The sequence below is a fragment of the Euprymna scolopes genome, chromosome 1 (genome assembly GCF_053919585.1).
Source record: "Euprymna scolopes isolate OS-2025 chromosome 1, ASM5391958v1, whole genome shotgun sequence".
NCBI lineage: Eukaryota > Metazoa > Mollusca > Cephalopoda > Sepiida > Sepiolidae > Euprymna > Euprymna scolopes.
The window spans coordinates 160,594,699-160,620,971 of NC_136482.1; the positions used below are offsets into that span (position 1 = coordinate 160,594,699).

Consider the following 26,273-nt stretch of genomic DNA (forward strand, 5'->3'; position numbering starts at 1 on the left):
TGTGAAGAGGTATAAGAACTTGGAAACGGTGGTTTTAGTAGTGCTCTGGAGGCATCCTTAATTTTATTTGGGTGGTCTCCGTAGTGCTCTAAATGGGAGCAATAAATAAATATTACAATTTTACATTTGGTAAGTGGTATATAATAATAATCCAAAAGTGTTCAACATCCTAGCTAGACAGGTGTATTTACAGGGTGGAACAATAAAATTCTCTCCTTAGAAAAGATGACATGATTACATTTCCGTTTGATGAAAACCGGTTTTGTTTTTGTTTTTTGTTGCAGACCATCTACTAGTTGGCCAGTTGTGTACAAATTCCAAGAGCGATAGGCACCTTCTATCATGTCTGAAAGTAGCAATGTTCAACAAGTGAGATTGGGGATGTTCGGCTGTACAACTCATGCTCTCTGCTGATCCAAATTATGACAACAGGACCATTGCCAGCATCCTCAAAATGCATCACTGAATTACCATGAATAACGGGAATATGCCCAGGGTAAAGAAAACAAAGTTTCCAGCTACGGTTATGGTCTTTGGTGTGGTTTCAAGTGAGGGCCACATTATGCAACCTCACAGTTTCGAAGTCTGCTTGTAAAGTTAACACCAAAGTGTATCTGGGTGTTCTGAAGAGTGTGGTGATCCCCTGGTGCAATCAGGTGGCCGCTGGCAGACCCTGAATATGGCAGCAGGACTTGGTACCAGCCCACAAGTCCAAAGAGAAGCAAGCTTGGCTTCAGAAGGAATGCTACGACTTTGTATCCTTCTCTCACACTCTCCCTCCTCCCCCGACCTGAACTCGCTGGACTTCTTTGTTTGGTCATACGTCGAGAACATCACCAACATGTCATCCCACAACACCAAAGCCATCATGATTGCCGCCATCCACTGAGCTCACACCTGCGCTTGTAGAAAAGGCATGCTCCCCGTTTCAAACCTGTATTGAGGCAGTGATTGAGGCTGATGGCAGCTATACTGAATAAATGTCAGCTCTATATAACCAAGTTACCTGAATTGATTTTTTTCATTAAAAGTTTTTAAATAAAGCTGTAGTGTTGTTTAGGGCGAAAAATTTATCGTTCCACCTTGTAAATGCTGTGTTATCTTAGAAAAAGAACTTTCGTGTCTTTTGTTAACTTGGTGTTATCTGGGAGGCATAATATTAGTAATACAGTAGTATATTTCATAAGTGGTATAAATTAATTCAAAGTGCTCAATATCATAGATAGAAAAAAGAGTGACCAACCTAATAGGTCCTGAACTGTCATCTAGGCTTCAGCCTCTGTCCTATGTTGCATCCCTCTGCCTGTTCTACAAATACTTTAATGGTGAATGCTCTGACAAACTGCATCAATATTTCACGAGAAACACCCGTCTGGCTGAAACTACTGTCAATAATTTTCCTCACTCTTTATCTGTGCCTAAATCCAAACATAGGTTCCATGAGCAAAGCTTCTTTCTTAGAACTGCACGCCAGTGGAACTCTCTGCCGCTTGCCTGTTTCCCATCTGACTACAACTTGGACGTCTTCAAGTCCAACATAAACAAACTCCTTACAAACCGCCTCCTTAAGTAAGACGCTCTATCAAAACCCCGAATACTAATGATGACTACAATACTATTTCATTGATTACTGTACAGGTAATAACTCTTATCCCTGAGTGGCCTTCGGGCCTTGATAAGTGGTGACCCCCAGGTAAAAAAAAAAAAAAAAAAAAGCACTTGTACCTTCTTGACGTGACTACCCCCAACAAACCCGACAAGCAACTAAGTCCCACCCCTTTACAATAGAGATCCCTAGGTGTAAGAAAGCCTTTTACTCCAATAGTTTCTTCCCCAGAACTGCAAGTCTTAGGAACCCTCTTCCATGATTCTGCTTTCCCAACTGTGCTGATATGCAGAAGTTCAAGTTTAATGTGAACAAACATCATTCTACTCATCTCCCTTCATAATGCCCCTGCAAATTATGTCCCTGATAGTAGCCCCCTACTTCAAAGTGGCACTGTGCCTTGTTTGGGGTGAAAATTGAATTTAAAAAAAAAACAAAAAAAAAAACGGGTGTGTCTACTCAGTGTTGTCTGCACGTGTTTTTAAATGCTGTGTTGCTTAGGAGAAAGAAAGAGTTTCACTGTATCTTGTTATATCATTGTATACCTGAAAAAGTACTTTGTGTTGCTCAGGAGTCATTGTTCAATATTCTAGATAGAAAAGGTGTGTGCAATAATAATACATTTTCAACATGTTGTTTGATGGAGAAGGGGAAGACTTCGTATTGCCCAGGAATACACTAAAATAGATATAGAGTCAGGGAAGTAGGAAGGGAATTCTAGAGTCTAACAGTTCTGGAGAGGAAATTATTAGAGTAGAAGACTTTCTGACATCTGGGGATCTCTATTGTGTAAGGGTGGAATTTTGCTGCTTGTTGGGTTTGTCGAGGGTATTTACGTTGAAGGCTTGTAGTTCGTTGGAGCACCTACCAATGCTTGTAAAACCGGCAGAGGGATGCAACATTTTGTCGATGGGACAGAGGTTGAAACCTATCTGACAGTTTGGGACTTATTAAGTTGGTGACTCTCTTTTGAACCCTGTCCAGGAGTGAGAGGCTAGTAGCAGATGAACCAGCCAAAATGTGACATGGGCAAATGGTGGCCTTGTAGAAGTACAGGATACTCTTGTGTCTAAGTAACTTTCTAGCACAATAGAGAGAGAGAGAGAGAGAGAGAGCCCACTTTCCTCACAACAACCCCAGCAATGCCCTCGACATATCTGTTCCGACTCAATGCTCTTGACATATATGTTCCAACTGTTCCCGCGAATGTTAAGCCGAAGAGTTTAAACAAAGTACTTTCAGGGAATGTATCATTAGCCATAACTATTAGTGGTTGAAAAGGTTTCCTATAATTATTAAAGGAAAGAAGCTTAGTCTTGGCAGCATTGAATGTTATCATCTGTTATTGTCCCCATTCCACTACAGACTGAATGTCTTCCTCTAGGATTTTCACGATTGCCATTGCCTTGGTTATGCGTTCACTCATTCTCCCCTCATGCCTGTTATAGAGCGTAATGTCATCAGTAAATATACCCATCTCAGAGACAATTTTATCAAGGAGGTTGTTTATGAATATCAGGAATAATAAGTCATAGGATCAACCCCTGAGGTACACCCGCATTTATATCATATTGTTTTGATATACGACCATCAAGCACAACCTGGATTCTTCTCTTATTTAAGATGGATTTAATTATGTTAAGTATTCGTAAAGTAATACTATATGATCTGATTTTCATGAGAAGACTATTGTACCATACCCTGTCAAAAGCCTTAGATATATCTAGGGCTACTGCCCTAGCCTCCCCTGAACGGACCTGCTATTAAGAATTGGATTACGTCTTCTTCATTCTACTGATGATAATGAAGCAAAATCAGCAGGATACATTTCATCAAACTCTGTTGAGAGTCAAGAAGATCAAAGTGAAAGTAAAACTGTATCTCTTTCAAGCCTGTTTGATGAATTAGCTTCAAATAAGCCTACAGTAACGAATCAAAATTTAGAGCAGGTGGAAGCCGAGTTAAACCTGGAGACCACAACTACAACAGAAATACAAGAATCACAGTCTAAACTCAAAAGGAGTAAATCCCTTATGCTTAAGTGCACAAAAGAACTTGACCAATATGTAGGTTTACCACTACTTGCAAAAGGTGATGATTCATTTCAGTGGTGGAAGGAGACACAGGAGACCTTACCACTGCTGAGTAAACTGCCTTCAAATTATTAAAGAGCACCATTTTCATCTGTGGAGAGTGAGAAGCTCTTTAATATAGGTGGTAATGTGTATGAATCTTCAAGGAAGCGGTTGTGTCCTGAGAATCGAGAAACTCTGTTTTTACATTACAATTTAAAAGTATTCAACTTTAAATACTGAGGACACTATGAGAACAGAGAAGGTAAGTAACAAGAATAGAAGAGGAAGTAGAGCAACAGCAGGTGCAGAGCTTCAGCTTATAGTTATTCACTTAAATAATTACAATTTATAATTGGTTATAATTTTATTTTTTCTTATCTAATTGTTTAATTATATTCATTTAAGAATTGGAAATTGTACTTTGTATTTTGTAATTTTATGTAATAAAGGCAAAAATCCATAAGAGTGGCCAGACACTTAACGTATCACCTGACGAAGGCCAGAGGAATAGTTGACCGAAACGTCGTGAAACAACTAAGAAAAAGATGAGGATAATAGTCCTCAATAAATAAAAGTTAATAAATACTACTCAATGAATTCCAATTAAAATAATATATGTCCATGTCATTATTTAGAAAGCCATTCTTAACATGGTCAGTGAGAGAACATTTTGTAATTATGTACTTTCACTTAATGATTAGAAAAGATACTGTAAAATTTGAATTTAACTTAAATTCTATCTAAAAAAAATAACACATCTGTATTCTGCAGAAGTACCATGTTCTTTTTTTCTTTTCTTTTCATCCCACCCACCCATCTTTTTGTAAATATTTGTTTTAATAAGCATCTTTATTAGAATAGCCAACAGGACAAAAGAAGGTAATAGTTTATATTACTTGTATTGGTCGGACTATTGTTCTCATATTGAGTATCATTTGTGCAACGTTTCGGTCAGTTTGGCCTTCGACCATCTTCAGGCATATTGGTTATTGTTTGAAAAAGATAGGAGAAAAGTTACTGGCTCTGTAGATATTTTCGTATTCTTGGAGTTAGTCTCTGTTTTATGGCTGTGGTTTTATATGTTTTATATGTGTCATAAAAATTGGTTGACAAAGGGGAGGTAATTTTAATAAAGATTGACACAGAAATTTTAAGGGTGTACAACTTCTGTTTTTCCTACAATTAGAGGCTCCAAAACACTATTAATTTTTAGGCTTGGTCTGCTTAGTAATTTTTCTTTTCTTAGTATTTAGTCACCTGACCCTCCACCTTGTATTATTTTCACCTTGTTCCACAAAGGGAAATGTGTTCTTTTTTCTTTCCATATGTGATCAGATCAGCTAGTCATGACTTTTCGATCCCCCCCCCCTGCCCCGGTGTCACAAAAAGGGTAAGGTTTTTTTGTGTATTAACTTATTTTTAAGTATATAAGTATAATAGCCAACAAACCATAATAGGGTGAAACAATAAACAATGAATGTTTCTGAAGGCAAGCTGACTTCCTCTTCTACCTCCTTGGATAAATCTTCTTTTTTTTTGTGAAGTGTTTTATTAATATTAAAAAGTAATATAAAGCCTGTTGAGTTAAAATAATAAAAAAAAATGGTGGTATCCTTTCAAGCCAAAGTCAAGCCATGAAATAAAAAAAAAAATTGTATATTATATTCAATGCAATGTTCTAAGTCTCTAAAATTGAATTCAAAATTAATCATCACGCTTTAAAAGATGATATTTTTCGGTTGTTCTTTTTTCTTTCTTCAATAAGATTTTATCTTATTGCAGTTTAAAAATAAAATGGATGAAATATTAAATTTTAAGAAGTCAACAATTCCATTAACTTCAATTAAATTAATATTATGCAACCATTTTCTCAGATATTTCCATTATTTATTCTTTCCATATTTTCATTATTTTAGCATCCCTCCCTTGAAACACTCAAGATTTACACTAAATTTTATCAGTATTTGCCTAATGAACACAACTTAACAAAATGATTACTAGTCTGACCGTTACCTCTTGTGACAAATACAATATTTCATTTAAAAAAAAATTGTTTTTATTGTTGACTATGTGTAAAAAAAATAATGTTTTATTTTTTTTTTTAACTACTGTGAATTATTTTAATTTCAGCCTTTTTTTATCTGTATTAAGAACTCTTTACAAAAAAGCTACTGAAAGAAATTCCATTTTCTTAATCTGCTCAGTTACATCATTATTAAATATGAAACATTGCAACAGTATGTCGGCAGTTAATACTTGAATACATTTAAAGGGTCTGAGACTAGACAATGTTACATTTGGGATCATATTTATCTTGTAATTCACCATGACTGTGGACAATTAACATTTCTTTTAAGTGCAAATGATAAGATGTCATTTCTTCTTTTTTGAAGGTACGAGCACGTTGCCGAAAAGGTATTCCTCCTTCTCTACGTGCAAGAGCTTGGCAATATTTGTGTGGAAGCAAGTTTCTTATGGACCAAAATCAAGGTAAATTTGAGGTAAGTGGTAAATAAAGCTAAACTTTAAACTTTCATGATCAAAAGGGCATTCATAATGCAGACTAAAATAAAATATTAGAAATCACTTATTTGGCAAATGTACAGAGTTTAAGGATGAATTTGTCACCCTAAAGAAAACAACACTACAGCTTTATTTTAAAACTTTTATTGAAAACAATCAATCCAGGTAACTTGATTATGTAGTAGAGCTGACATCTATGTAATGTAGCTGCTTCAGCCTCAATCATCACCTTGATATGGGTCTGGAACAGGGAGCATGCCTTTTCTACAAGTGCTAGCAGAAGCCCGGCAGATGGTGGTGATCAAGCTGACTTTGGTGTTGTGGGAGGTCATGTTAGTGATGTTCTCGACGTATGACCAAGTAGTCTAGCAGGTTGAGGGGTCAGGGGAAGGAGGAGGCAGTGAGAGAAGGGTACAAACTCGGAACAATCCTTCTGAAGCCAAACCTGGGTCTCTTTGGACTTGTGGGCCGGCGCCAAGTCCTACTGCTACATCCAAGGTCTGCCAGCAGCCACCTGATCACCATACTCTTCATCACATCCAGGTACACTTTGGTGTTGACTTTCAAGCTGACTTCGAAGATGTGAGGTGGCATGATGTGGCCCTCACTTGAAACAACCAAAGACCATAACCGTGGCTTGAAACTTTGTTGAGCTGTACCCTCAAGCGTTGAACCGTATGGATTTGAATTTTGAGGGTGCTGGCAATGGTCTTGTTGTTATAACTTGGATCGGTAGAAAGCATGAGTTGTACAGTGACACATCTCCGATCTTGCTCGTTAAACATCGTGTCACTTTCAGACATGATAGAAAGCTCCTATCACTCTTCACAACTGGCCAACTAGTAGATGGTCTGCAACAAAAAAAAGAAAACTGGTTTTCATCAAACGGAAATGGAATCATGTCGTCTTTTCTATGGTGACAATTTTATCGTTCCACCCTGTTGGTTGGTTGGTTGGTTGTTTTTGTTTTACGGCATATCAACCTTTTTCAGGTTATTTAATGCCGAATCTAGTTATTTTGAGGAACAATTTTTAATGGAGTATATTTGTTTTTTAAGTCAGATTCTATTTAACCCATAGTTGGGACCCTAACAGGTACTACCACTCCGGGTCAGAGTGGACCTGGGAGCAATGGCAATTAAAGGGTGGCTCCATACTCCCCAAGGCCCGCAAGGTGGGGCCTCACCATCGGATATAGTTTTAGGTCATATCCAGGACCCGTTCCACCCTGTATTCATAAATATGATCTTTTAAATATTGCAAATGAATCACGTGTTCTTATTCATGATTTAAAATAATATACTCTAATGTTTTTATTATTTGTCTATCTGTAAAATAATTCAAAGCAAAAAGTATATGAAGTCATTAAAATGTGTCTACATTATCGTTTCCTTTTTTCTTTTTTTTGTAAGCAGGAATCTTAATTTTAAAACATGAATAGGGCAGAAAGTTTCCTAGCTGTTTATCTTTTATTTTCAAGCGTACAAAAGAAACTAATAATATTTGAAATAACCAAAAAACAGAAAAAGGAAATATGCATTGGCAATTCATTCTTCTTTGTCATTTTCATACCTTGTTCTGGTTTTCATCTGTTTGTGCCATTCTGTCATTGCTCAGCGTAATCATTACTCCAATCAGTATCGCCAGGATGGTTCTGAGGGTCCTAGGCAATCCTACAGAAGAGCTAGCAATGTCTGCAAAAGAACAATTTCTAAGTTTGTCTAGCTATTCTCAAAGGATTCGTGACTCTATCTCATCTCAAAAGGTTGGCTTTCATGATTTTTGGAGAATAATGGCAAGTCTGCTATTCCTCCCCTTTTTAATGCTCTCCAGGCCATTTCATCTAAGAATGAAACTGATCTCTTTTTCTTTGCTCGTCTTTTTGCTGACAATTCTTTTCTTGATTATTCTGGTGCTGTTCTTCTGGATTCTCCTTCAAAAACTGGTCAGTCTCTTGATTTCTGATCAAAAGATGGTTGCTAGAATTTTTGCTGGTCTTGACCAGTCTAAGACTTCTGGTTTTGATTTGATTCTTGTTGTTTTCAAACATTGTGCTCCTCAATTTTCTTCTGTATGCTCAAAATAATTCAATCTCTGTTTGCCTTAGTCCTGTTTCCTTTCTTGTTGGAAAGAAGTCCTCCAATGTCTCTATCTTTAAAAAATGTGGGTGATACGTCTGACTAAATATTGTCCTTTTAGTCTTTCTGTTATTAATAAAATTTTTGAGAGGTTGGTCAATGGCAAGCTTGTTCATTTTCTGAAAAGTCTCAACCTCTTTAGTAATGTTCTGTATGGCTTTCATGGTTTTCATTCAATGGCTGATTTCTTAACTATTGTAACTGAACAAATCTATTGGTTTATGGTTAATTCAGGAGAGGGCAGGATCATCGCGATTGACATTTTGAAGGTGTGATGTCCTGGTGTTCTATATAAACTTCAAGTTTATGATATTGCGGGTAAGGTTCTCGAAATTAGGTGTTTTCTTTGCAAGTAACTCTGAATGGTGTATCTTCATTTTCTTTTCCTATCAATGCCAGAGTTCCTCATATCTCTATTCTAGGTCCAACATTGTTTCTACTCGATATAAACTAGCCTGGGTGCCTGGCGTTGTCCGGGTGTTTGTAGGTGTGTATTAAGCAAAAAAAAAAAAAATTGTTGTAGTAGGCAGGCAGGCAGGCTCAAACCCGTGACGCAAAGGCGGAAAAGAAACTGGAGGTGTGTGTAAGGGAGTTGGTTGAGCAAAAAAAAAACAAAAAAAACAAGGAAAATTGCGAGCGCGAAAAAAAAAAAGGTGGTAGTAGGCAGTCTCAAAGTGAGAAAAAAAAAACATGACGTGTTAGCTGTTGCACCCATCTCCAAACCAAAAGTGACGTAGGCTTAAATTAAGGCTAGACAATCGAAAAGAGGGGGATGACTTTCAAAAATATCGGCGAAAAAAGCAACCCCTCCCTGTAGAAAAGTGCCTAGTTGAGGGTGAAGGAATTAGTTTTGGGCCAATTTTTCGATATTTGTCGGCCGAAGGATTGAGCTTAAAAACGATACTGATCTCGTGAAAATCTGTCGCTTCTGTCAAAAGTTTTTGTAAGAAATACAAACATACATTTAAACAGGTGAAATTTATATTATAAATGACCTTTCAGAAAATATTATTTAGAAAATTAACATTTATGCTGATGACACCACCCTCTATTCTGGCATTGCTTCTTTTCCATCTTAAAATTTCTTCCAATCGACACATAATCGTTGTCTAAAAAAAAGGAAAAAAGACTCCACACTAACTAAAAAAAAAAAAAACATACATGACTTGCCTTTCATAGAAAAATAAATTAACTGCTCTAAAACACTACAATTGCTTGGAAATGGTGAATTAGTTTACATTAAATTTATATGTAAAACGAATCCTACATTCTAAGAAAATTGTTTTTATTTTTTCTTTCTGCCAAGTTTTCGGAGTATTCATATATAATTACAACTAGCCCTACCACCACTAACTCGGGTCCTGGATATGACCTTAAACTATATCTGATGGTGAGGCCCCAGCTTGCGGGCTCTGGGGAGTGTGGAGCCACCCTTTAATTGCCATTGCTCCCAGGTCCACTCTGACCCGGAGTGGTAGTACCTGTTAGGGTCCCAACTATGGGTTAAATAGAAACTGACTTACAAAAAACAAATATATTCTATTAAAAACTTTTTCTCCAAAATCACAGGATTCGGCATTAAATAACCTGAAAAGAGTTGATATGCCGTAAAACAAAAACAACTAACGAACCAACCACTAACTTGAAATCTGGTGGCAAGCCTCCTCCTACAAAGACCCTCTTAAAAATACATATAATTGCCTAAAAAACAAACTTACAGATTTTATTTCCCATAGAAAAAAAAGTGGTTAACTGCCCTAAAATGTTAGAATGACTCTAAAATCTAATATTATTTTACATTAACTTTTTAGAGTAAATTTATGTTTGTTTTTATTATTACTACCAAGTTTTTCAGTGTGTTCATATGTAATTGCCTAAAAAAAGAGAGAATCACATATTTTAGAGAGGCAGGTGGGTTAACGGACGGTGTTAATCTACAATAACACCAAAGAAATATTGTAATATATTCATTTTTAAACAGTCCTAGATTTCAATTTCAGTTATTTGTACATAAAATGCATTACAATTCAGCTTTCAGTTCTCTAACTTCTTTTCTTTTAATGGATACATGGCATTTTTAAGGAATTGCAGCATATTTATGTGCATTTATTGTGGATTATTTGGAAAACATTAATTTCTGGAGATTTTCAGTGGTATATTCTGATTTCTTGCATAAAGTACATTTATATAACAAATTTCATTGCTTAATCATGAGTTTTAACTAAGATATAACATTTTCACTGAAAAAGTTGTGTAAAAAAAATGTAACAAAATGCATATGGCCTTAAAGCGGGAAAAATATCCAAACATATGAAGCACAAAAATAGTCATAGCTTCCTTATTTTTAGTCAGATTTAAAAAAACATTTTTTTTTTCAATTCATTCTTAGATCATCAAGCTCTTTCTATGTATGCCATTAATTGAGATATTTTAAGCAATTTCAATTTTTTCATGTGTATTGCTAATAATCAACATTGGCACAATCATCCTTTCCAAATAACCCCCATGAAAATATATTGTTGCAATTAAAATACACTGTATATTGTTTTGTTTTTTTCTCACAATGTTTCAAGTATAGTGAAACAAAATAAAACTAAAGTGAGATCTAAATCACCACCCAAAAAAGGAGCAAACTTGAGATCAATCATTGGAAGATGTTCGACTGGGCTCCAATCTTTATAAATAAAACATAACTTGTCCGTCTGCCACAAACCGAAAATAATTCTCCTTTTTTACTCCATGTGCTTAGGTCAAATTTTTCATAAATAAAATTTTTCTATAAAAATATTTTTCCATATATGGAAGACATCACTTAACTGCTTCCCTGAAAGTTACAACATGGCCATTTTCAAAACCAATATAAAAACAAATACTCATAAATCATTTCCATAAGTAACAAAACTTAGTGTACATTCTCTTTTAAAAGAGGTGGAGGACTTATCACTTGGACCTAAGGTTTATTGTAGAATTATTTTTTTTTTTAATTTTTTTTTTTTTACTAACTTTTCAACATAGATAAATTCAGTGTAATTTTTTCTCGTAGCAAACCATGGTTCTAATTATCTCCCCTAAAAAGCTAAAATGGTTTGGGAAATGGGAGATCATTCAACCTTTAATTTCATAAGGAAAGTGGGGGTGGGGGCAACCAATGTATACGCAAGAAGTTGATGAGAACTCAGATGCGGACAAAGTATATTTGGATAGCAAACTATTGAAGTTATCAAGGAGTTTTGTTACCTCGGTGACACCAATGGAACATATGGTCGAGCAAGTACTAGCATAATTGCAAGAGTTACTAACCAGCAGAGCATTACAACTGTCAACCAGCGATGGTTGAGGACATACGTTGCATGGGGAGAAATTATGTGAAAATGATACGAGATGCCTTCAATAATTTTTTTTTTTTACATAGGCGTCATTACTTATCAAGGCCGATAGGCCACTCAAGGATAAGGGTTAAAGAATGTACAGCAGTCAAAAGGACAATATAGTAATCGATAGTAATGGAAGTTTGGTAATTTGTTAACTTAAGTGGAACGGCTCATCAGAAACTTGTTCACATTGGACTTGAAGACAACCATATTATAGACAGCTGGCGTGCAGTTCTAAGAAAGAAGCTTTGTTCATGGAATCTACGTTTAGGTTTAGGCACAGATAAAGAGTGGGGGGAATTATTGATAGAGGGGACCATTCCACAGGCGTGCAGTTCTAAGAAAGAAGCTTTTATCATGGAATCTATGTTTAGGTTTAGGCACAGATAAAGAGTGAGGGGGGATTATTGATAGTGTTTTCAGCTAGACGAGTGTTTCTTGTGAAAGTTTGGTGAGGGAGGAACATTTTTCTAGATCTTTTTGTATAGGCATTTAAAATTGTTGTAGATTCCTGAAAATTCAGTGTGCTGTTGCTATACATCTTATGAGATGACTGACCAATTGCTATTTCAGGTTCAAATGAACAGCTACAGCAGGAATTGGAATACGCCCTACTAAAGCCTGATTGTCACAGCTGGTGAATTTCAAAAATGCAATCTGAACGTGAGGATACTTTAATAACAGGCTTCATTTTGACGACCTCAGAGAAAGATTAAATCTGGGCAGTATAGGGAAATGTCTGCACAGCTGGAGATTTTGATGGTATTGCCATGTTGAAAAAAAACAAAAAGAAAACTGAGCGTTCTTGGTTCAGTAGATGTAGAACAGTTAAAATAGCAGGTTGAGGGTGAAGGAATTAGTTTTGGGCCAATTTTTCGATATTTGTCGGCCGAAGGATTGAGCTTAAAAACAATACTGATCTCGTGAAAATCTGTCGCTTCTGTCAAAAGATTTTGCAAGACAATACAGTCGAAGGTTAAGCAAAATTTTAGGAGAAAGTGATAAACATGGTCTTGGGAAACAAAAGGAAAGTTGGTTTCTGAAAACCACTAAAACCCATGCCAACATGTAAAACAAATGCTAAATCAAAGGTCCTTACAATATTTAAGTATGGCAACACAAGATAAAATTAAGGAGGCCTCCAAAGCACTACCCAAACTATTCTTCTTGACTAAAAATGATATCATTGAGGCCCCCCCCCCTCTTTTGTAGAGCCAAAAATAAAAACAATTTTTTTTCTTTCTTTCTTTTAAATTTCCTTATTTTTTTTCCTCCCCTCAATGGAGCTGTCAGTTTGTCATGGGTGATAACCCATGATGCTTAAGGATGGGATCTTGGTGGCAGAGCAGTTCATATCCAGGATATGTGCACTGGAGCACACCACTTTGGTTCTTATGAGCGTGACACAGAAGCTTACAGGATCACCTTTGTAGAATTGACTTTTTGCAGGTCTGCCACTATTAGCAGATAACTACGAAATAATCCAAAACGACCTCTCACTAGATCTTCGTTCTTCCCCGCAACTACCAGCAAGTAGAATACTACCAACATCTGTACCAGAACTTGAGTGTTATTTATGCAATGTTTTGGTCAGTATAGCCTCCGACCTTCGTCAGACATCTTGGTCGCCATCTTGGAAAAGAAAGGAGAAAAGTTACTGGTTCCATAGATGGTTTTGTATTCTTGGAGTTTTTTTATTTTATTTTTTATTTTTTTATTATATTTTCGCCCCAAACAAGGAACATTGCCACTTTGGTGTAGGGGGCTACTATCAGGAGCAGCAACTACTGGGGCACTGTTGGGATTTGGGCAGCAAGATGTCGGTTAACGTTACACTTGAACTTCTGCATGGCAGTACAGTTAGGGAAGCAGGGACCTGGAATGGAATTCCAGAGTCTAGCGATTCTGGGGAAGAAACTACTGGAGTAGAAAGATCTTTTACATCTAGGGATCTCTACAGTGTGGGGGTGGGATTTAGCTGCCTGTCAGGTCTGTCGAGGGTGTCTACGTCGTGGGGGCACAAGTGTCTGCAGTTTGTCAGAGCAATCACCATTAAAATACTAGTAGAACAGGCAGAGGGATGTAACGTTTCGTCGATGGGACAGAGGCTGAAGCTTAGATGCCAGTTTCAGGGCCTATCAGATTGGCGACTCTCTTTTGAACCTTGTCTAGAAGCGAGAGATTAGCAGCAGATGCACCAGCCCAAATGTGACAACAATACTCCATACATGGGCGAATGGTGGCCTTATAGAGGTATAGGATACTTTCAGGTGTCAGTGGTTTTCTTTGTTTTTTCGCTGTGGTTTCGTATGCGTAGAAAAAAAATTTCGGTTGACAAGGGGAGGTAACTTTAATAAAATTTGACGGGATGATATCCCTTTTACTGTTGAAATTTTAAGGTGGGGTTGTATAATTTTTGTTTTACACCTTCCTTGAAATTTCAACAGGAACCCTAATTTGTACCAGGGCCAGATAATTTCCCCAAAAGAGCTAAGTTGAAAATCTCTTCCTCCTATGACTGAGGAGCTGTCTGAACGAACCTAAGTTGAAAACCGTTAAGAAACCGAAGAATTAACTTTCCTTTGAACAAAGGGTACCGTTAAATATCTTATGAATAATTACTCTCGTTTATAAAAAAAAATGATTTTTGAGTTATTATTGAATTGCTTTGATTTAAAAACCCAGTTATTTACAGTGCCAACACTAACACCCGCCCTACAACAAAGCACCTACGAAAAGAACCTCTAACCACAGCATCTGATGACGAATGGACAGCCAATGTACTAGAGGTATTGCCACACGGACTTGGGGTCATGTTTGTTTTGTGCGCTTTGAGCACCAGAGCAGTAGTTCCAGTGACAGTCGGGTTACATTTTAAGGGATCCCGCACTGAATGAAGCTGACAGTGTTGCCACAGGGACTTAGGGTTAGTGCACAGTTTCTTGCCGTGTGTATGACCAGGTCCGTTGTTACAGTTTTTAGGAACCATAGTGGTACAGCTTACTTTCGTTCACTGTAATATTGAAATCTGCATACCTTTTTCTCTGCCATACAGTAGAATTCTCATAATAAAATTCTCAGTTGCAATGATCAAAATTCTTTTGAATAGGTTTTATATTTGTTTTAAAAGCAACTTGTGTCGTGTTTTTTAAAACGCTAAAAGTAGCAATGCAAGACATACGGAATTAAATAAATCTGCATCACCATTTTTGTTCTTTCAGGAATATCTTGATAAGTCTGGAGATCCAAAATGGATTGAAGATATACATAAAGATCTACACCGGCAATTTCCTTTGCATGAGATTTTTGCACTGCGTGGTGGACATGGGTACGTATAGCATATTTGATGTTTTTTCTGAAACTTCTAAACTTTCACAAAAACTCATCTAGCTACAATCACTACAATTTCCTTCACTCTCTCTCTGTGTTTAAGTCTAAACACAAATTCCATGAACAAAGCTTCTTTTCTAGAACAGCCTGCCTGTGGAACCCTGTTCCGCTGCCCTGCTTCCCAACTGACTACAACATGGTAATCTTCAAGTCCAATGTAAACAAGTTCTTGTTGAGCTGCCCTTTTAAATAATCAAATTATCCCCAATTTCCACCACAAACGATCACTACGATATTGTATCACTGATCACCTTACACTCATTAACCCTTATCCTTGAGTGGCTTTTGTACCTTTATAAATGGCGACTCCCTTGTAAAAAGAAAAAAAAGAAATTTGTAATTTTGGACGATATAGGCATGTGCATTCTGTTCATTCAGTCAGTTTGTTGAATAACCTTCGGCTCAATTCAAATCAGTTTCTGTTATAAGTTTGTTTCCTGTTGCAATTATCAAGGTTTCTTGAAAATAGTGTTTGTTAAAGACTTGTATTTCTTGATCTGTTTTCCTAAAGTTTAAGTCAGTGAAAAGGTTGATTAACCTTTTGGCTTTCTGCAGTTTATGTTCACTGTCTGATGGGAGTTAGGGTACAAGAAATACTCTTATCCAATTTTATTTACTATACAGTATTCACTGCTATGTGTCTGGTGGGTATTTTTATTTTATTTTATTTTTTTTTTTTTACATGGAAGTCACCACTTATCAAGGCCCGGAGGCCACTCGAGGTATAGGGCAAATATGTGGTTAGTGAAGGTTGTTCAAGCTACGTACAGAAATGCTGAAAGTAATAAACACTGAAAAGTGTTCGTATTAAAGTAAGAGCAGATCAGGTTTCGCTACTGAGTCCATTGCTTCTCATTTGTGTCTTAGAAGCATTATCCAAGGAATTTTATATGGATTGTCCAGAAGAGATATTGCATGCTGGTGATTTAGTACTTGCCTTGGAAACGAAGGAAAATTTACTTGTTAAAAACTTGAAAGAATGCTATAGAAATTGAAGGCCTGAGAGTTAATGTCACCAAGACTAAACTATTGATCAACGGTTGTAGGGTAGGAAAAGTTCCCATTCTCAGTTTGTAGTAAGGGAGTCACCAGGGAGAAAAGTGTTGTTTAGATGAGGGTTTCCCAATGTAGACTCTGGAAACTGTTTCTTTAAAGAGGACCAAATGCTTAATATAGAAAAATTAAATGGCTGCAGACTTTTAATTATTGATATTTTTTACTAGAAAGATATATGAAACATAGCTATGGGTGTGAAGAGTTTCAAGATGAGTAAATAAAATTAAAATAAACAAAAAAATGCAACAACTTTTGATTAATAAAAAACCAAAAATGGTTGCCAACACAAAAATATAGTAAAATCATGACCAGGAACAACTAATGAACAAGTATAGGTTAAAATTTGAAATTAATGTTTTTCATATTTATTTTGGGAATTATCTTGTTAGTGCTCTGTGAAAAACTTTTGCTCCATGGTCCTTAAGTTTGGGAAACCCTGCTTTAGACTATGAGATAATAGAAGCACTATGAGCATAAACCCCAGCTGCAATCTGAGGAAATGTCAGAAAGGTGTCAGCTAAACCCATATATTTTCATGAGTGACAAAAGTTTGTCGGCAGAGAAGAATTAAATGTGCAAGAAATGAAAACAAGGCTAAGTGATAGATGTTGTTAGCCACTCCCTGAAGGTTGAGCTGAGGTAGCCAATAACCAATCATAACACATACTGGCCATAACAAAAAGATTGGGTCCAAGCAATGGCAGCTGACCAGTCTAACTATGTAAAGTGTTGCACAAAGCCAATTTAATAGTGAGAATTAATGAGTATTACAGAGTTAGAGTTGACTGTGACTCCCACCTCAGGTACTTGAGCAGATTCACTTTAAAATAAGCCTGATAAAATGAGCATGGACTGTTCATAAGGTTGAGAAATCAATATGGAAGAAAAGCATGCAAAAGGAGAAACGTACCCTCCTCTTCCTATTAACATATAAAAAAAAAAAAGACAAATTCTTTGTCTGTGTCAGTTTGAAGAAAAATATAGTTTATTAATTGAAACAAATCAAAAACTTCATGTTTTTTAGTTGTTCAAGTGATCCGTTTTATTTCACCATTTATTGTTTTTTTTTTTTTTTTTTTTTTTTTTTTTTTTTTACATGTACCTGTCTTCAGCCAATTAATATGCCTCTTGAATAGTGGAGACTTGTACTTTTTTTTTTTTTTTTTTTTAAGGAGTGATCACTTATCCAGGCCCAGAGGCCACTCGAGGATAAGGGTTAAAGAGTGTACAGTAGTCAATGGGGGCAATATCATAGGAATCGTTAGAGCAAATCCCAACAAGGAGAGAAATATTGTTCAATTGTTGTGAACCCTGTTCCGAAGGGTGGATCATATCTTAACATCGCCATGATAGTTAATAACAAAAAAAGTGCAGAGAAGCCAGGAACAACAGAAAAATGCACAACAGTATCTAGTTGCTGGATGAGAGGACATAAACTTACTGCACTTAAACCCTCTTAACGTAAATATCGTCAACCCATTGAACTAACAGTAAAATCGTACTCCTTCACAGTAATGGTCCCTATGCCAGAAAATTTTCCACTCTAATATTTTCTTTCCTGAAACCGCTTGCTTTTGGAATTCCTCCTTGTTTCCCCGAATGTCCAGAAATTTAAATGTAACGTGCAGAAATTTAAATGTAATGTGAACAAACATCCTGAACTCCAATGCATCTGGCCCCTATCACAATCCTTATCTGTAACCAGTTAACCCCCTTTAAGAACTTATACCCTTTTGCTGCTTTCTTCTCATTCCAGAGAATGTAACTACTGGACCTATCTTATATTATGTAAATATTTCTTTGCAACTTTCTCAACACCATCAAGTCTTATCAACACAAACAAATCTTGACTCATATTCTTGCATATGCTATTTCCACACAGCCCCAATAGCAACATGTTTATAATTTCAAATTTTATTTCGGTCTTGCACAGTTAATTCATAGATTCCTTTTGTAGCTAAATTGTGATAGCACCTGAGAATTTAGTTCCGACGACACTCATCATACTGCCTCCTTCTGCCATTTAAAAATTCCTTACAGATCAAGTCATTGCCATTATTGACATTACTCCTGATCTTTGTCCTGTAATATTAAAGATGACGAGATAATAGAAGATGTGAGGAAAGAATATAGGGTCGTGCCGAAGGTTATAATAGCAAGTGAAGCATGCATGGTCCCTCGTGAATGCACAGTGAATGAGGCATAAAAAAAATGACTAAGTTACGTAACCCCCCCCCCCATTTAGTCCTAAAAGTCCCTAGTGGACATCAAATCCTGGTGAAAATGAACAAACGCTGCAATTTTAGGCCTTAACATATATAAATTTTGAGTTCTGCATCATGCAAAAAAAGAAATGACTAAGTCCATCATTTGCCCCCTCTCTCTCATTTAGCCCCCAAAGTCTCCAAGGCCTTAACATATTTAAATTTGAGTTTAGCACCATGCAAAACTGCTAAATAGACATGCACAGAAAATTTTGGACTTATATGGTAAAGTAGTCCCAAAAATGGAGTGTTTTATTAGCCCTAAAAGAGCCCCTGGGGCACACCCAAGAGTTATCGCAAAGTATAGACAAACAAAATCATATAGAAATCAATTAGTTACAACTTTTTAGAAAGTTTTATAAAAAATCCAAGTCATCAATTTTTTTTTTAATTTTTTTTTATTTTATTTATTTATTTTTTTTGAATGACTTCATTTTTCATCTGATTAAATCAGCAGCTTTTTTTAAAACTGGATTTGAAAATGACTGTTGCCAAACCAGTTTTAAAGTAGTGAAGTTCAAACTTGGGAGTTTGGAGTCTCTCCCTTGATTTCCATTATTACCAGGTACACTCCAACACATAGTAGTAGCAGTATCTGTCACGGTTCCATCTATGTGTTTAATAAATTTGTCCTTTGCCGAAACACTAAACTATTAGTCCTTACCCTAACATCACTCTAAAAAAATCCATCTTTCTCGACTCTTTTATTTTTTTTTCTCTACCCTATTTTCAAACAGTATTTTCAACTACCCAGTCACAACTGACCTGTGTATGATAGAAAACTTTTTCCAAATGTGGGGGTTTGTGGAAGTGTGGACTTCACCTTTTAGTTACTTCCAGATTCAGTTTGACCTGATCGTAAAACTTGTTAGCATCCCATCTATCGGTTAAATAGAACTTTTCAATTACAGACTATTTACAAAACAAATGAATGCACAAGCCATTTGTATAGAGCGGGCATGTCAAACTTAAAGTCCCTTCAGAGTCATAGGAGTCGATTTGTATTGTCATGATTTGAGGGGGCAAAATTTGTACACATTAAATAAAAAAATTTGCTGGGTTTTTTTTTTTTTTTTTTTTTTTTTTTTTTTTTTTTCCAATTTAGAAACATACTGAAATTAATATTTTTTGACCAATGATTTTTAAAGTTCATTATTACCTATTTAGGCTAAATAATTATTTAGCTAAGATGTGTTGTGATTTTTTATAAGACTTCATTTGACTGAAAATGATCTTCTCCCATTTCTATTACGTCAAAATGTACCGAATCTTTGCCAATGAATTGTGGGATAAAAGCAGATCATTTGTGTGTGCGGGCTGCAAGTGTGTCTATAATGGGTCACGTGCAGCCCGCAGGCCGTGTGTTTGACATGCCTGATATAGAGAATGTATCAAATATTTAAAAATACTAAGAATATGAAGTAGAACAACTTTAACTGAAATTAGTAGATTAAGCAAGTTAAAAATAGTTCAGTACTTGTATAGTTTAATAAAGACATTAAAAAATGAAAATATCGAAAAAAAAGGTTATGTTGTACTTATCCGTTATGGAATGAAGTTCTCTGAAAAAAAATTTCACTTAATTTCATCAAGTAGTTTTTGTTTTTTTACAGTGAAAAAACAACTTGTTATGATACTAAGCAAAAAGTTCGATTTTTAGGAAGAAAAACTAGTATTAAAGATGGGGAGGGAGTGCCGACACTTTTAACTGAGTTATCTCTCCGTGGCGTGTTCAAAAGATTCAAGGATGTCTACCTTCAACGCGCTGTCATAAAAACGTTTTTCCACTGTAAAAAAAAATCTACTCAATCACATTAAGTGAAAATTTTTTTTTTCCGAGATCTTCAGTCCAAAACGGATACGTACAATATAACCTTTTTTTCTATATTTTCATTTTTTAATGTCTTGATTAAACTGTACAAGTACCAATAGTTCAAATGGCATCAAAGAAAACAACCAAAATCTAATCGTTGTAACAAGTGAACTTTTCAAATTTCTTTGTTTGTTTTTTTTTTTGTTTTTTTTTAGGCAAGAAGATCTCTTTCGAATACTGAAGGCATATACTATTCATAATCCACAAGATGGATATTGTCAAGCACAAGGTCCGATTGCTGCCGTCCTGTTGATGCACATGCCTGCGGAACAAGCATTTTGGTGCCTTGTATCGATTTGTGAAAAATATCTTCCAGGATATTATAGTCCTGGTTTAGTAAGTATTTTCTTACTTATCAGCTTTTATAGTTTTTTTGTTTTTTTTAATGATGCTGCTTGCACATTTTTGTGATCTAAAATATTAGCATATCATCCTTAGCAATTCGAAATTCACAAAACTGAATTTATTAGCAAACCTCAATTTCTATAGTGGACATCAACCGGTAAAGCATTTAGAATCTCCTCAGTATTGATGATAGTATTAAAACATTAGCTCTTGTGTTACTGTACCACGGTCGTCCTAGGATGACCCATAAACACACACTAAAATGTATGCCAGCAGGGTGGTCTGTTTGTCCAATCCTACTTTATGGGACCAATTGGTGTAACAAGGCTGTCTTCAGTCCTTAAACACAGTGGCTAACCCGGCATTATTGAAATTCATGTTGAACACAGTGGCTAACTCGGCATTATTGAAATTCATGTTGAACACAGTGGCTAGTCATGTTGAACACAGTGGCTAGTCATGTTGAACACAGTGGCTAGTCATGTTGAACACAGTGGCTAGTCATGTTGAACACAGTGGCTAGTCATGTTGAACACAGTGGCTAGTCATGTTGAACACAGTGGCTAGTCATGTTGAACACAGTGGCTAGTCATATTGAACACAGTGGCTAGTCATGTTAAACACAGTGGCTAGTCCACGCATTATTGAAATTCATGTTGAACACAGTGGCTAGTCATGTTGAACACAGTGGCTAATCATGTTGAACACAGTGGCTAGTCATGTTGAACACAGTGGCTAGTCATGTTGAACACAGTGGCTAGTCATATTGAACACAGTGGCTAGTCATGTTAAACACAGTGGCTAGTCCACGCATTATTGAAATTCATGTTGAACACAGTGGCTAGTCATGTTGAACACAGTGGCTAATCATGTTGAACACAGTGGCTAGTCATGTTGAACACAGTGGCTAGTCATGTTGAACACAGTGGCTAGTCATGTTGAACACAGTGGCTAGTCATGTTGAACACAGTGGCTAGTCATATTGAACACAGTGGCTAGTCATGTTAAACACAGTGGCTAGTCCACGCATTATTGAAATTCATGTTGAACACAGTGGCTAGTCATGTTGAACACAGTGGCTAATCATGTTGAACACAGTGGCTAGTCATGTTGAACACAGTGGCTAGTCATGTTGAACACAGTGGCTAGTCATGTTGAATACAGTGGCTATTCCCCCCATTATTGAAATTCATGTTGAAGCAAGGGTTGCATAATCATTGTGTCAATGTATTTATGTATTAATTTCGAAAACCTGCTGAATCCTCTTTTATTTCTCTAAAATTTTCATGTTAGTGATTGGGTTGAAGGAGAAACAGTAATGTTGAATTATATTGTGAAGCAAGAGTTGCTTAATCACTAATCATGACAATTTATGTATTTACTAGCAGTTCAGCCCGGCTTTGCTCACGCCCTACGTACTTTCCATAACTTTATGAGCATATATATATATATATATATATATATATATATATATATATATATGATTAAAAAGTTTGACTCTTGTTCAGGTAACCTACATCTAAACTTTCAAGTGTTTAGACCCAAAATTGGTGGAGGAGTTTGGTAGAGTCTACAAAAGTCAACTCTTTCAACTTTGACCTCTTGGCAGCCAAATTTTCGCCCAAAAACTGATTAAAAAGCTTGCTGCATGTCTGAATACCCTTTATGCAAAATTTCCAATGCTAGACACTGCAAAGGTCAAATCTTTTGAACTTTGACCCTTTGGCAGCCAAGTTTTCAGCCAAAAACCGATTAAAAACATTGCCCATGTCTTAATACACTTTATGTAAAATTTTAAATGTTTAGACCAAAAAATGGCTGAAAGGTTAAATTTTTTTTAACTTTGATCCCAATTTTAACCCCTTAATATTTCTTGTTTTGAGCTCAAATCAAGTTAAAAATTTGGTTTCATGCCCAAGGAACCTACATCTAAAATTTCAAGTGTTTAGACCCAAAGTTGGCAGAGGATTTTGGTAGAGTTTTCAAAGGTCAAATCGTTGAACTTTAACCCCTTGGCAGCCAAATTTCTGTCCGAAAACCGATTAAAAAGATTTTCCCAAATCTTAATACCTCTTATGTCAAATCTCGGGTCTGTAGACTAAAAATAGACAGTAATTTGGTAGGAAAATGTACACACACAGACAAACACACAATTTCACTTTTATAGATATAGATTTGGAAAATGTGCCGAGTCATATTTCAGAAAAGACATCATTTTGCTAAAAATTATGATGTCTGTGGTGGGGAAGGAAAATAACACAGCATGTTGAAGTTTATGGTGAAGCAAGGGTTGCCTAATCACTAACCATGTCAATGTATTTATGTATTAATTTGGAAAACTTGCTGAGTCATCTTCCAGAAATTATATAATTTCGCTTAAAATTATAGTGTCAGTAGTGGTTGTGGTGGGAGAAGGAACAAAGTAATGACGAATTTTATGGTGAAGCAAGGGTTGCCTAATCATTAACCAGACAATGTATTTATTTGGAAATCCTAATGATCCATCTTCTAAAAATGACTTCATTTTTCTTAAAATTATAGTGGCCTTGGTGGGAAGAGAAATTAGTTCATATATGTTGTACGATACCGTCAAGAGTATGTTAAATTGTTTCATATGTGTATATAAATTATCCGTCGGAAGGTAGGCAAAATTATTTTAAATATGTTGTACATTACCCGTCCTAGGGAAGGTAAAATTATTTTGTATACATGCTGTAAATTACCTATCCTAGGGAAAGTACAATTATTTCATACGTGTGTTTGTAATACCCGTCCTAAAGTAGGTAAAATATTCTTTTGCTCAAGATAGCAAATGATACATAGACATAAAAAATTCTTCTATCTTGAGAATAATAGGTATGTTCAAAAGCAACTTCACTTTACTCATTGTTTTATATGGGACCGAGCAACGCCAAGTACCCCTGCTAGTCTACTATATAAAGGGGACCTACCTGTGTGTTTGTGTTTGTATGTCTGCTAAAAGCTTTTGTAATCCACATCCAACTGAGTTGAAACCAGTACTATCTGAAAGAGCAATACCCAGGATGCATAATATGTGAAAATTAAAGATTTGTTCTGTGGTGGTCAACTAGACCACTTTTTGAGGAAGGGGGGGGGTCCTTTTTCGCGTCACTTTTTTCGTAAGTCACTCACATGTATCAAACTAAAAGTTTGTCTAAAAAGTCATAAGCACTCATGGTTGTGGGGGCAAAAGCATTTGTCCGTTAACTTTTTGTCTTTCGCGTTTCACGTTTGAGCCTGGACAGCACAGCTCATTTTTTTATTTTGTTTTTTGCGGTCACACGGGCACTAAAGTATTCTCTTTAAAAATAGAAAACTTTGATTAAATTTTTAGCCTTTTATATTCAATCGTCTCAAATTATTCCTATTTATTTATTTGACTTTTATAAAAATGTTTTTAACAATAATGTTATTTTTTAAATTTAAATAAATTGGTTTATTTCTGTATTTTTTTTTTATTATATAATTATCGTCCTTTAATGTTTATTCTTATTTAATGTCTATAATTTGCCTCTTTATTTTTATATAAAAAAAGTAAATTTTTGGTAATTGTTTATTTCTGTTGTTAAATAAAAGTTATTTATTAAACTTTTGAAATCACGTCTGCCTTAATGCTGTTTCTGACAGCCTTTTTATTTTTTGTTAGGGGTTGGGAAATATTTACCTATGCTCAGATCACGACTGTGATACCAGGCATCGGTGAATGTCAACCAAGCCCCTACAGTGCTTTAGTTGAACTACTCTGAGTGACTGGGTATTTTGCAAAGTTGGGGTTCAAAGAATTTAAAAAAAAAAAAAAAAGTTAAACTTTTTTCCTTTTTTAATAAATTTTTCAATTTTTTTTTTTTTTCTTGTGCCAAGTTCCAAAAGAAATGTTTAATTGCTTCATTCACAGAATATTTTAATGAAATGTAAATTTCTAAAAGAAAAAAAATTAAATTCACTTACCACATTTATTTAACAGATAGCAAAATGATTGTTTTCTTTTGTAGCTTTCGAAAGACCTTAAGCGGAACCGTCAGTCAGCATAATATGTAGCTCTAACGTTTTTGTTTTTGGATACTTCGAAAAAGCTGACCGACTGTCAAAGTTTTGCAAACTGATACCACGTGATCAGCTTCACTTTAGTTTTAGAAATATTTCCTGAAACAGCCTTCGTTCAGAAAATAGAAAGTACATATATTGGTTCTATTAAACCTTTTATTGTTTAAATAATTTGACTTTACTTGTTTTATTTTTAAAAAATATAAAGGTTGACGAGGCATTTTTTTTTTACTAATGAGATTTTTCATTCATTTACTAATAGAAGAGTGTTGGTAAAAAAAAAAAAAAACTTACCAAAAGATAAGCACCCCTCCCACTTCTTAAAATTTTTTTTTTTAGTCACCAGTTGGAAAAACCACTGATTTTTAGCATGATTTACTCGCAATGAGAGCACTGTAAAACCTTTTTTCTCTAAGGGTTAAGTATTCATCAACCTTTTCATTTGATGTAGTTAGGCTGTTTTATACATAAATAAACTTTGCTCACAAATGAAAAACAATGTTACCTCGCGTTCCCTAAAGTTTCGCAACAGTGCGAACTCATGGGCCTCAAAGTTTCAAAACAGACAGCGTCTATGTATGTGACGGAATAAGAAAACTCATTAAGATAAATAAAGATTACCTTAAAGTAGTTAATAAAATTCTTGTACATCATATTAAATATGTTATGAAAAGTTCTATGATGTTTTTTATAATAAATCTTTAACAGCATTAATCTCACTTCAAACAAACAGTTCAACTTAAAGATATAAGAGAATCATAAATCTAAGGTATTTTTAACGATGCGATTCCGATCCCCCCCCCCCCCAAAAAAATACACGATTCTTACGATTAATGATTCCAATTCCGATTAATCAGCCCACCACTAGTTTAAATGCTTCAAGTTATTAATCTTTAAATTATTTTGGCGACAGTTTTTCGTTCTGTTGTAAAATCAGAATGCCATCGATACTGCCAGTTTCTATTTCTCTAAGGATCCGTATGGCTGTTCTGTACAGTTTTTCATTCACCGAGGTACATTTTTCCTTCACACCTCATAGCAGCATGGCCAGTGTCTCGTCAGACCTTTGATTAGTTAATCTTCATGATTCTATGGGAAGTACACTTTTTCGACACCCGCTCCCCTCAAATTCAAATATACATGTCTTGAGGTGTGAAACTGCACTATTTGTCCATTTTCACTGGGATTCAGCGTTCCCAGGAGCTCAAAAAGGATCACAAATGCCCCAAAATTGCAAAAAATGACACCTTTTACCCCATAACTTTTGCCCCATGTATTAGATTTTTCTGAAACTTGGCGAAAATGTGAAGACAACGTTGGCCCTTCACACTTCTCACATTCATCATTTCTTCACTTTTTTTTTTTTTTTTGTGGCGTCATCTCACATGCAGCACAAAAGGGGCTACGCACGTGCGCCTTGTTAGACATTAGGTTCACTATTTTTTTTTTGTGGCACATGCAGCACACGCGGCTTGTTTTATTTAGAAAAGTGTTCATATAGATGGTGATGTTTTTCAAAGTTGATTTCTATTTTCTACATTAGAAAACTAGTCGGGTATTTATTCGC

At 35.6% G+C, this 26,273-nt stretch overlaps 1 protein-coding gene across 1 annotated transcript in view; it reads left to right on the plus strand.

The window, feature by feature from the left end:
• Nucleotides 1–26,273, plus strand: part of LOC145276950 (uncharacterized) — a 95,407-nt gene that overhangs the window by 27,381 nt on the left and 41,753 nt on the right. The window contains exons 3-5 of the mRNA XM_080128468.1: nt 6,075–6,182; nt 14,935–15,041; nt 20,452–20,632. Of these exons, the coding sequence (XP_079984594.1) occupies nt 6,075–6,182; nt 14,935–15,041; nt 20,452–20,632 (396 nt within the window). The remainder of the gene's footprint in view (nt 1–6,074; nt 6,183–14,934; nt 15,042–20,451; nt 20,633–26,273) is intronic.